At 41.6% G+C, this 13,449-nt stretch overlaps 1 protein-coding gene across 1 annotated transcript in view; it reads left to right on the top strand.

Annotated features, from left to right (window-relative positions):
- Positions 1-334: 334 nt before the first annotated feature.
- LOC147018897 (uncharacterized) overlaps positions 335-13,449 on the top strand; it is a 101,421-nt gene continuing 88,306 nt past the window's right edge. Inside the window, exon 1 of the mRNA XM_085899011.1 lies at positions 335-756. Within this exon, the coding sequence (XP_085755137.1) occupies positions 583-756 (174 nt within the window). The 5' untranslated portion in view covers positions 335-582. The remainder of the gene's footprint in view (positions 757-13,449) is intronic.

The raw sequence follows: 13,449 nt of genomic DNA, 5'->3' as shown, positions 1-13,449 counted from the left end.
AACCTGAAGATTTAAACCACTTATTTCTAAATTGCCCTCTCTATGGGGAATCGAGGCAGCGTCTCGTACGGTGTATAAGAGTTATGGGGATAAGGTTGTTGGACCTGCAGGTGATGCTGCGGCGGATGAACTGGAAGCACCCTCAACTCTGTAAGGCGGTATTAAAATTCCTGAAGGAATGTGGGAGACCCATTTAAAATGTATCTGCCTTTGAAGTGCTCTGGCTGTGGGCGAGTTTGATCAGATTGTGGTGCGTGGCGTGGATAGAGCCTCCTGGCTCTGACAGCGCCATTAAACCCTCAACAACAACAAAAAAAATAAAAAATAAAAAAACCTGCACCTTGGGATTTCTTGGGAATTTCGAAAGCGCATTCTTGGGAAATTGCAAAAGTAGGAGTGGTCACGTTGCTCTGTCGGGGTCGTGTTGGATTCTACTCGCTCTCTTGGTGGACGTCATCCTCTCGCTTCATCTTCGAGCTCTCTCTTGGTGGTCGAGGTCTGGCTCTCTCTTCTTGGCGTTGGGCGACCTGTCGGCGAAGGCGCGGGCCGGTGGCGAGTCCGGGCGACGCCTCGGAGACGCAGATGGGAGGCGCAGCCCTGCCGGCTGTGTGGTGCGAATCTGCGTGTCTGGCGAGGGACGCCGGAGAGAACTCACCGACCACGTCATCGCAAAGGCCCGAGAGCAGGCGCGGCTACGCTAGCTGCCGTGGGAACAAGGCGTCGCGACCTGCCCACTGTCACACCTCGAGGGGGCAGGTAACCAGCACGGTCTCGCGGGCCTTTTCGGTCATCCACGGCCCACGACCATAAAGGTTTACGAACCCCGTCTACCTCCCTGCCTATGGGGAGGGTTTTCCTGTTGTTTTTGTGTGCATGCTGTGGCGCCGTGTCCTGTTAAGTAACAACTGCTAAGTCATGTACATTCTCATTGTAGTCGGTTGTATTGCTTTTAATTTACCTTGTTTGTAAATACGTGCATGATTCCATGCTTGTGGTGTGTGTGCAATATGTGCTTTATAATAGATGTCCTTGTGTGAAATGTTTATCCCGTTCGTTGCGTCCTTCCCCTCTTTTGAAAGTGCCATCTTGAATCATGGAATGATTGGTAGTGGGTTTTAAACACCCGATAAATAATCTGAACCGTCGAGGTCGGCGATAACACCGCTCGGTTATCCCTGTAGCACGGAACGAACCGCTTAAGCGGTTCATGTACTAAGCCGACCTGCGGCATGGTGCAACCCCTCGGGAGGTTACCCGCGCGGGTATTTAGGTATATCGACATTCGGCGATTCGCCCTATTTCGCGCGGGTAGAGTGCGGACTGGGTTGTGGTGAGGTTAAACCCCCACCCGTGACTGGCTCCTGGCGGTAGTTCCAGGAGGGTCACGACTGAATTGTCCGTCCGGTGGGCGACGCGGCTGCCATTAGAGGTACGCGGCCGATCGCACGCCAGGCGGGCCAGAATTCGTAACAATATGTTTGTTTGCAATCGTGCTTACATTTGAAATTATGCAGATAAAACCTGTTTTGGTGCATGCATCATCTATCTATAATTCCAGGTGTGTGTGTGTGTGTGTGTGTGTGTGTGTGTGTGTGTGTGTGTGTGTGTGTGTGTGTGTGTGTGTGTGTGTGTGTGTGTGTGTGTGTGTGTGTGTGACCGCTGTTTCTTGACAACCACTGGTCCGATCTAATTGAAACTTGCCAGCTATATTGCTGGGGACCTGAGTATGTGCCTTTTCAGGGTTTGATATTAATCAGACAAGTGCTTCCCAAGTTATAGCCATTTATTTACCAACCAATGACAGGACACGTTGCTGCGTTGGCGTGGCCGATGGGGAAGAGAAGCTCAGCCGCGTTCCCCATTATGGGTTACAACATAAGACTTCCGGATAGTGATGACACTGTATTCTAATAATTTCTCGACTTCTTATGCGCATTTATAAACACAATGCCCCAATCCAGTCGTCGTTTCCGAGAGCAAATGAACGGCCTGTGTAGTTGTTTGAAAGATTTTTTATTTCATTTTTTCTCTTCTCTTCTCTTTGTGTTTTTCCTTGCGATGACATTGCGAAAAGGCAAAATACGTTGGCACTAATTAAATAATTGGCCATTAAAACTAAATTGCGAATAATCGTAACTGCAATATGCCAACTTCCGGACTTCCGGATCGTGACGACTTACTTCTTTCTCGATATTTTCTCGATTTATCAACTTACTGTATTCTTTCTTTCTCGATTTTTGTACTTTCTCGATGTCTTTCTCGATTTTCTTAAACACAATCCCCCAATTCAGTCATCGTTAACGACAGCAAAGGAACGGCTTGTGTGGTTTGAAAGTTTTTGGTTTGCACGTACGGCCACACACGTATGGGCATGCACGTACAGGCACGTGCTAGTTTAATAAATAAAACCGTCAAATGTCGCGAGATTATGACACGAGTCACGAGGGACGAGTCACGGAGAGTGCTAGCTAGCAGCAGTAGAAAAAGACATGGATATACGGAAATGACTAAGAAAAGGAAAAATGCAACCGACGAAAATAAAGATGATGAAAGACATGTGGGAGGAGGAAGAGGTGATCATTTTGATGAAATACCGACAGAACATGGCCAATATTAAATAAATATTATAATTGTGCCCCCCATCCAGTTCATATGTCCCCCTTAATACTGCGCCCTGGCGACGGGCCTGGGCACAGGTATAACTAGAGGGGGAGCACTCGGGAGAGTGCAAAACCTCCACCGCCAATACTGCTAGGTCACTCAAGTGAACCTTGTATCTTATTCATTAAATATGACATCAACAGTGCTGATAGTTATAGTTCTTTTTTCCATTTTTTTTTGGGGGGGGGGGGTGGAAATCACTTAAAACATGCAGAAATGCAAAAAAATATATATATATTCAATTTTTTTTCAAAATGGCCGCCGTAACGGCCATATTGGATTTTGGACCAGGTCCAAAATTTAATGGCATGATCCTTGGACCATACGTAACCCCCCCCCCCCACCAAGTTTCGTCGAAATCCGTCGAGGAATTTTTCCGTAATACTGATCACAAACAAACAAACAAACAAACAAACAAACAAACAGAAAGTGGTGAAAACAGTAACCTCCACCCATCTTGGAAGATGGTGGAGGTTAATAAACCTATTGGCATCTGCCGATATGGAGATATCCCTGTATTAATAAGTCCTATTATGAGATGGTGCCAACAATTATTCTGAAGTTTGATGAAGAATAAAATTGAATTTCCCAAACTTTTATAAAGTTGTGAATAGTTTTAGGGAAAAAGTTTGAAAGTTTTTTTTTTTTTTTAATACTTGAAAGGATGGAAAAGGTGACGCTGGGAACAAATTACGTTTTCAAGTTCATATAACACCTTAAAGCCGTCATTAACATCCAGGAAAGATAGATAGTACAAACCGTTCAACCATCCACTGGTGTTCCTCTACCAAAGGATATACACCTAAAATAACCATGTGCAGTTGTGCAGTGCTTTGGCGTGACGCAGGTGGAGGCGGTAAGAACAGTACAAACCCACGTTCTGCTGGCAAAATAGCCAAACCAAATGACTCATTGGGAATAAAATGGAAAAGGAGACAAGAGCCTCATTGTATGGTCAAGATTAAATGCGAATGTGCTCCGAATATAGCTTGAGAGTTATATGGACCTCCATCCCTCGGGATTTGCGTGCGACCGTGTAATTGTGTTACATAAAACCAAGCACCTGTGAATCAAGTATCAATAAATCAGTTGTGTGATGCTTCTTGTTTTCCAGTCGGCTCATAAAACTCGCGTCTCACCGCAATAGAAAATATGCGGACAAACTTTGATAGCTCTTTGAGCTGGAGTCGGGAACCTTCACAGCCAAATCTCGGCTCGTTTGGAATCCATCCGATTGTTCGCATAGTCGTTTCTTTCATTCCTTTTAAAGGGAGAACATTTCATTCTGGAAAGGACAGAGCGGGTTAAGGATGATGGTGAGCTAAGGGAAAGCGAAGTTAAACATTTTATTGGACGCAACAGGACAATCGGCTACCAGTCTGCACTGCATTCCGAGGGCCTCCTGCTTTACATCAGCTTTACTTTACCTCGAGTCTGGAATCTCTCTGCAACATATCCATCGATGCTGTCTGTCAATGTACATGTTTACAAACGTCAGGACTCTTCATTATTCTCGCGTTAATTAAAATTTCCTTGAATATTATTCTCTCATTTTGCTTTAAGCCCGAAGATGAAGTAATTCCAACTTTTCGTGTAGCATAGAAACCCAATTGTCACAAAGAAGGACCAAACCTTCACTTTGCGATGAGAAAGAACTTAAGTCATATATATATATATACATATATATATATATATATACATATATATATATATATACATATATATATATACATATATATATATATATATATATACATACATATATATATATATATATATATATATATATATATATATGTATGTATATATATATATATATATATATGTATATATATATATGTATATATATATATATATGTATATATATATATATATATATGTATATATATATATATATATATGTATATATATATATATAATGTCAGGGTCCTCGACTGATGACCCAGGTTGGCGAGACATGTTTGCTATGATGTTTTGTTGAGGTAGACATATATCGAAGTTTGTTTGTAAAAAATTTGCCTCAATATGTTTTGTGTTGTGTGAGTGTAAACGAATCTGAATTATGAAAATTTCCAACTCCATTGCATTAGGTGAGCTTTCGCCACAACTACGAAGCTAGTACACCCACCATTCAGAGAGAGGTTCTGTGATTGAAGGGATGAAACAATGATGATGGATGGTGCCCAGTTAATGATCTGTATAGTTATTCTATAAGGTACTGAATAAGCTGAAAGAAGTCTTGAAGTAACACACACACACACACACACACACACACACACACACACACACACACACACACACACACACACACACACACACACACACACACACACACACACACACACACCCACATCAAAATACCACGGGTGAATATACAACAGGGGATCTTCCATGGTGATAGCCTTTCCCCCTCCTGTTTTTCCTGTATCTGGATCCACTGAGAAGCCTCATCAATGAGAAAGGACACAGATGCACCCTAACATCCAATAAGAGAATGTCCAACGGGACAGGGAAGGTGAGACATCTACTGGACATGGATGAGTTAAAATTCTTCTCACGAAATGACAAAAAATCGGCAGAACAAATGAAATCAGTGAAACAGTACTCTGACGACATTCAGATGAAATTTGGCATAGATAAGTGTGCCAAGTGCACAATTGTACAAGGGAAACAAACTGAAATGGATAACATAAAAATTGACCTAAATACGCAAAACAATTGCCAAAGAATACCTGTGCAGAATGAGACAGATCCTGAAAACATGCCTCTCCCTGAGAAACAAAATCAAAGCCATAACCAACTTGCAGTACCAGGGTTCCATTGTTCCAATACAGTTGGACAATAATAAACTGACCACAAGCGGAAATCAACAAACTAGATATGAAAACAAGGAAACTCCTCACAATCCACAAAATATTTCACAAAAACCAGTGCATCCCGAGAATATACTGCCGAGACGAGAATGAGGCAGCAGCCTGATGAAGCTCAACCAAGTACGTAAAATGACAACTGTAGCATTGCTGCGTACGTGAAAAGTTCAACACACAACCAAATCCAATTTGGACGCAAATACGAAGACAGTAAGCAATATGTTTTAAAGATCCTAACCCATCTTGTAATTTTTTTTTTCCAAAGACAGGTGCAAATATAAGGTGTCACGCAAAACAAGAACAGCAACGATACACCCCCAACGATTGAAAAATGGACAAAATAAAAGTATAAAACAAAATATCAACAGATATTCACTGACAACTGGGAGAATGATAACAGAGCATGAAGGTATAAATGAAAAGTTGGACAAATTGGTAATATACAAAGAAGGCTCATTGGAATGGCTAAGAAGAGATCAGCTCAACTGAGATGGAGAACGAATCATTATAAATGCTCATGGCCAAGGACACTATACAAATGGCTTTATGAAAATGCCAGGACTGAGTCAATCAGGAAAATGGTGGGAATGAGTCAGTTGGACAGGTGTAGGTTTTTCAAGGTAGAAAGAGAAAGCACGAGCCAACTCCGATCAGGATGTAAAAAACTTGTGTTAGAACAGCTGGATACACAAAGGCACAACAAGGTATGTCAAGTAATCCGCTACATCTGCAAAAATCTCAACATCTCAGTTCCAGAAAGCCCAAGAAAACACGAACTAAACGCAATAATTGAAAACAAGGACGTAATGCTCCTGTACGAATCGATGATCCCATTGAGTGTGAACATGGAAAACAGAGCAATGTACCCGGATATAGAACTTAGGCTCAAAGAAGAATAGAAAGCATTGCTAATTGACGTTTCAGTACCCAAAGATCTTTACCCAAACAATGCAGAAATCAAGAAAATGACCAAATGCAAGATCTCAAAAATGAAGTCAAAAGATCCTAGAAGCTAAAGGGTGCCAAAATTGTACCAGTGATAATTGGAGCAATGACAATGATAAAGGAGAACCTTACGGAGATCTTAAAAAAAAAACATCAACTGAGGTCTTTTTGTGCTCAAATCTTAGAGATTTCACTGCCAAGATTTTGGCTCCACTCGGAAATTCAGATCATGCCAACATTGAAGTCCAAATAACTTGCTCCTTACCATCAACTCCCACCCGTCCATTTTATCGCACAGTTCTCTAGTATGGCAAGACTGACTGGGATGCCTTTGATCTTTCCTGGAGGGTATTCCCTGGAAGTCAGTCTTTTGCCTCAGCCCTTCTGAGGCAGCCACTGATGTCACTGAATGAATTCAAGCTGGCATGGATCTCTTCATTCTTGCTTGGACCGATCAACTGAAACCTCACTCCCAGCTTTGGTTCACTCCTGCTTGTGCTGTTACTATCTATCATCAAAATCACTTCTTCCATCGGTACCACAGAGTTGGATCTGATGAAGCTCATCATCTTTTTCGACTTGCTAATAACCACTGCAAGAAAATTCTAGCTGCAGTAAAGTACAATTACTCAAAGTCCATTTGTAACTCTTTTAACACAATGCCTGGTCTCCAGAGACTTTTGGAGAATTAATAACAGTGTCCATAATCAAAATCGATTAACAGTCCCTGTCCTTTTCAATGGTCCTGAAGTCCATTCTTGCCTGGTTGATAAAACCAACCTCGTTGCTCAACGTTTCACTGCAAACTCCCAACTTGATGATCATAAACAATCACTGCCGTATTGTCTATCATGTGTGAACATAAATATATCCGTGTCACTCCTAAATCACTCCTCACAAAGGAAAGTCCACCAAGGGCAAGACATTTCAAAAGCTACCAGACCACATAGTATCCCTGCAATTGTCCTGAAGATGTGCTTGCCAGAGTTGTCCCCTATTCTCTCAAAACTTTACAACCTACTCATATCAAAGTCGGTTTTCCCACCTTGCTGGAAATAGACTTCAGTTGTACCTGCATTTAATGGCTCTGGGGAGAAATCTGATCCATCCAACTCCAGGCTGATCAGCCTTCTTCCCATTATGAGCAAAGTATTTGAATTCCTTCTCAACCAGCAGCTTATGACTTTCCTGGAAGACCCCAATCTCCTAAATGATGCTCAGTATGGATTCCATCATTTCTGGTGTACTGGTGATGTTTTTTCCCTCATAACTGAACACATGAACCTTGCCCTAGACTGGCATGGCAAGGCCAGGCTTGTAGCCCTTGACATCTCAGTCTTTTGATAAAGTTTGGCATAAGGATCTCATTTATAAGCTAAATTCAGATGGTATTTCTGGGCCTTGCATTAATCTCAGATTTTCTCACAGATTGCGAAATTTTTGTGTGGCATGTGGGTCAATCTTTTGCAGCTCATACTATTAATGCAGGTGTTCCCCAGAGCTCCGTGTTGGGGCCTTCTTTGTTTCTGCTTTACATAAATGACCTAACTGACAACATTTCATCCTGGCTAGCCATTTATGCTGACCATATACACGACTTATCCTGGCTCCCCGCCTGCATCATTCCAACTTTAAGCCAGCGTCAATCTAGATCGGGACCTTGATAATGTCAGAAGCTGGGGAAAAGACTCGTTCATTTTCATCAATCAAAAGAAGACCCACCTGCTTCAATGCGAATGTCAAGATCAAACACGAATTAAAACAAGACACCAGACATCATGAGAGGGGTGAAATGAAGAGTTGTTGAATGCACCGAGGAAAGTTATGTTGCAAGTACAGAAGGAAGTCGATAGTCTGAACATTTATGAGTTTTACAGGTTTGCAAAATAAACTCTTTGAAGAAGAGGAAGGATAACACATGAGAGTGTTCTTGAAAGAGAGATTCAGCAATAAATGAAGCATTATATAATGTGCAACAAGGTACTTTGGTGCAGGAGGAGACTATTCGGCACATCATGCCTGCGCTGCAGTAATCCCTGTATCATCACCCATCTACACAAGCTACCTACAAGTCCTGCCAATATCCCCATAACCCTCTATTGAGACCCATCAATCAGATAACTGCTGGACCCCACGCACATTTGTCGCTCGACTCCACTAACCATGGCACCCAGCCAATACAATATGGCCACCGTCTTGGTTTTCTGGTGGGCCTAAAAGAGCAGACCTGTTGGCCTCTGCTGAGTATACACTGCCCGGGTTTGTTGCGTCAGATTTTGATTGGCTTTGTTTGGGTCGAGTGTTACTAATGATGAGGGACCAGAAAAATCTAATCAATGTAGAATAAAAATTATTTGTAAGGTTTAATCAAGCTTGTCAGCATGCACGGTTTGCACCTCCATAAAAATATAGCATTATGTAATTTTTGAACGGCCGCATTTTGGGGTTAAACAATCCGTGACCTTGTGATGAATCAGCTCATTCTGATATAACCATGGCGGAGGCTGACATGGATGAGAGGTGTCGAGTTAATCTTTTAATAGTGCATTAAATGTGCGTTTCCCAATTACACTGTTCACCTTTTTAAAGTGCTTTCCATGCGCGTTTCCCAAATGGCCGTTATCGGATTTTGTCACAGGTTGTAATCAGTGTGGTCATTCTTGTTATGTTCTTATCAGCTATACCTGGCACCAAGAGGGCAAGAAACCTTAATTGTTGTCAAGTCAGCACCTCACGACACAAACAGCAAGCTGCAGAAAGTCTCACCTGAGCTGTGGTGACCCAAGAGTGAGACCAGGCTAGGAGAGGGATCCAAAGCCATACCCATGCTTGGTATCTCAAGACCAGCTTGCACCGTGTCTCCTGGTGCTTGACAGGAAAGAAAACATGCACATGCTACACTTTGTCAATTATCGTGGCCCTCCTGTGCACCCGATGTTCCCGACCGAGTCTGCTCATGATAAGATTAATGTCAAAGATAGGAATGAGTTGTCACTATCCCATTAAGCAAATTGTCTGGTTATCACTGTATCTACTATAATAAATAGCTTGTGTGGATGTAGCTATGTCAGCAATATTCACTCATTGATTGGTCTCGTGTTACCTCATCTCTCTCAGCAGTGATTACAATATTGGTGATTGCGGTGCGATATTGGTGATTACAGTGTGGCATCTTTATCACATGCTTTCCTCACCTCATGTTACTTCACCTCTCACAGCGGTGATTACAATATTGGTGATTACGGTGTGATATTGGTGATTATGGTGTGGCATCTCTATCACATGCTTTTATCACCTCTCACAGCGGTGTTTACACTATTGGTGATTATGGTGCGACATTTTGATGATTACCATGTGGCATCTTTATCACATGCTTTCATCACCTCTCACAGCAGTGATTACAATATTGCTGATTACGGTGCAATGTTGGTGATGACAGTGCGACATTTTGATGATTACCATGTGGCATCTTTATCACATGCTTTCATCACCTCTCACAGCAGTGATTACAATATTGCTGATTACGGTGCAATGTTGGTGATGACAGTGCGACATTTTGATGATTACCATGTGGCATCTTTAACCTCCGCCATCGAAGATGGATGGAGGTTACTGTTTTCACCCCTGTCTGTTTGTTTGTTTGTGAACAGTATTACGGAAAAACTCCTGGACAGATTTCGACAAAACTTGGTGGGGGGATTAGGTATGGTCCAAGGATCATGCCATTAGATTTTGGACTTGGTCCAAAAAAAAAAAAAAAAAATTTGAACTTTTTTTTCAAAAAAAACTTCGATTTTATTTGAAAAATATTTGTTTTTTTGCATTTCTACATGTTTTAAGTGATTTCCAACCCCCCAAAAAAATTTGTTAGAGAAAAAAAAAACAAATTTTGCAACTTTTTCTTCAAAAAAAATTCGATTTTTATTTTTTATTTTTTGGCATTTCTACATGCGCGTCAATCCAGTTTAGTTTATTCAATCGTGGTTCAGTAGAGTCTGATCCGTTTTGACCTACAATGAATAGGATATCAGGTTCACTTAAGTGACCCAGCAGTATTGGCGGCGGAGGTTTTGCACTCTCCCGAGTGCTCCCCCTCTAGTTACTTTTTATCACCTCTCACAACAGTGATTACAATATTGGTGATTGTGGTGCGATATTGGTGATTACGGTGCGGCCGGCATCTGTAGCACATGGTTTCCTCACCTTGTGTTACCTCACCTCTCAAAATGTGATTATAATATTGCTGATTATGGTGCGGCGTCTTTATCCCATACTTTTCTCGCCTTGTGACTCACCTTGGCGATTAATTTATCGTTTGTTGTGCTGTCCTTTACAATTTTATGTTTCTTTGACTCCTCGGACACAAAGCAGCTACCTATGTTTGGTGGGCCGACACTGATACTCCTGTCCAGAAGGTAGGGGTGCCCGCTAATTTTGTAAAGGACATTTTCGATTATTGTACCCAAATCCCCATTAGAAATTAAACCTATCACTTTTAAACCTATTTGCTGTGTATTTTGAGTAGTAATGTCATCCTCCAACATGATCAAATTCCCCTGGAAAAGTATATGCACTTGCTGAAACAGCTGCTCGGTTAAAGCGATTAAAACATAACCACACCTGCCACGGATTCGCCACGAGTGGAGGAACCGCCTCCACTCGGTGACATTGGAGTTATTCTTCGGCAGTCTCGCATTGCCCTTTCGGGAGTCTGATTCTGTTGCAATATAAGAGTAAATATTTTTTCCACTCTTGATTATTCAGACATCTGGGCACCTGCGCTATATTGGAGAGTCATTACTCAGTCTCTACTGCACCATTGCTTGTCCATTGATGCAGTTACGAACTCTTCTTTCCATCGTTCATCGTGTTTTACCGGCTCATAATTCCATAGCCCGATTCACGCCTTCACTACCGCTGTACACTAACCTCCTCTCTCAAACCCTAATTCTACAACTCGTACAAAGATATTAACGGCTCCAATTTTTCCCACTTTTTGTGGTCTCCTGGGGGAAACGTTTTTGTGCAAGTCTTTCGCAAACCTGTTGGCTCGGCCTGACGTTCAACTGCAGGTGATTTGGGCAGGATTTGTAAAAAAAAAAAAAAAAAAAATTAGGATACCAGTGATAACTCCCCTAGTCTTCATTTTAAACACTGTGGAACATTTCATGTGCACCAATTAATGCTTGCAGATGGGACACCTAATTTAATGGCCAGAACATTTTTTAATGAAACACCCAACCCAGAAAGTTCAAATCTGATCATTCAAAGTTGGTTCGGAAATTGAACCCAAACTAGACAGCTCAAAGTCTGCTACTACTGACCCATCCTGTCGGATTTTCAAAACCACAAGTATGTCAATGGTTTTTTTCTCAAGGTTGATCGTTTGTACTTTGTATCACACCCGAGTCTCGATCACTGTCTTCCTGCTACGCCGATAGTCATATTCCCCAAGTCCTCAGTATCTACTGGAGATTAGAACCTCCCTCCTCCAACCCCCCTACACACCCCTCTTCTATCCCTTACTTACCTTACTCTTCCATCAAGCTTGAACTCTAAAAAAAAATCGAAATTTAACAAAGTGAAACTTTCCTGTCCAAATACACAATGCTTTGTTTCGTTTATAATTTAGACGTTTGTTTCTGAGTCGAGCTTACCACGGAGCACGAACCACCAAAGAAGAGCAATCGGTTCAGGCATATATCTGCCTGGAGCAATGACTGATCTGGAGAATGGGAAACGCCTGATGGCGTTTGCTGAACTACCTGGGAATGGAACTGAAGAGGGCGGCAGCACACTGTGTGGGTGGCATGTTGCCTCTCAGACAACAATGGAATATTATCAACATGGGTCTTCACATGATTATGATCATGCAGGTCTTCAATAACTTGTGTGCTTCAAGTACATTTGCAGTAGTTCATATTGTCAATGTCATTATGTGTTACATGGGTAAAAGTTTCATATCTTAATTGATGATAAGACATTTAAAGGCCACTATGACATAAATTATAGATTACCTCATCATTGTGTGTGTGTGTGTGTGTGTGTGTGTGTGTGTGTGTGTGTGTGTGTGTGTGTGTGTGTGTGTGTGTATATATATATATATATATATATATATATATATATATATATATATATATATATATATATATATATATATATATATATATATATATATATATATATGTCAAAATTTGCTAATGCGTTACATTTCCTTCATGGAATTCGGTATGTTATAATTTTGCCTCTTTTTGGATACCTTTGCCCAGTGTCGAATATTCTATTCCCACTACGTAGTTACATATCGTAGGACACGTCCGTAATAAAGTGCTCGGCATCGAAATTCATCGTTTGTCCGATTTTACATATCTTCTGAAAAACGTTGATTCCAATGCACTAGTTTTGTGACGTCCGCGTAGAACGCATTTGCATACCCCTAGTAGCCGTACTCGCATACGTCTATTGGAATATTAATCGCCTTTCCCCCAGAGAATATGTTCAGAATCCTTTGTTCTGCAACACATTTTGCCGGAAAGATCGACGAATTGCTCATATGGAGCGGTTTCCTCGGTTCACGTGCGTAGTATGTGTCCGTCAAAGTTTCACGGAAGAGCATAAATGATGATAAGCTTTAGTATTTAGCTGCATTGCAATAAAGATATCAATTATATGTATTACATCATAATTGTAGTATACCGATCTGCATGAATCGCCTCTATTGATGGCCGATCGTGCAAAACAACGCCCGACGAAACTGATGATGCAGGTCTGTCAATTTCTTACGCACGTGAAAGTGGTCTGCAGGTCACGTGAACGAGGTACAACAGAAGTGATGACGCTATCGACGTGTGCCAAGTGGCACTGCACAAACAACACGTCATTGTTTTCCGATGAAGAAGCCCGTAATGGCCGTGATATCTCTGCTATTATGTGAAAAACGGCATTTTATCCCCTCATATTTCGGTCAAACCTG

This window comes from Eptatretus burgeri, chromosome 10 (genome assembly GCF_056783735.1).
Source record: "Eptatretus burgeri isolate ZD-2024b chromosome 10, Ebu_testis_v1, whole genome shotgun sequence".
NCBI classification, from domain to species: Eukaryota; Metazoa; Chordata; class Myxini; order Myxiniformes; family Myxinidae; genus Eptatretus; species Eptatretus burgeri.
The sequence above is the reverse complement of the archived record's forward strand: the minus strand, read 5'-3'. Positions and strand labels throughout refer to the sequence as shown.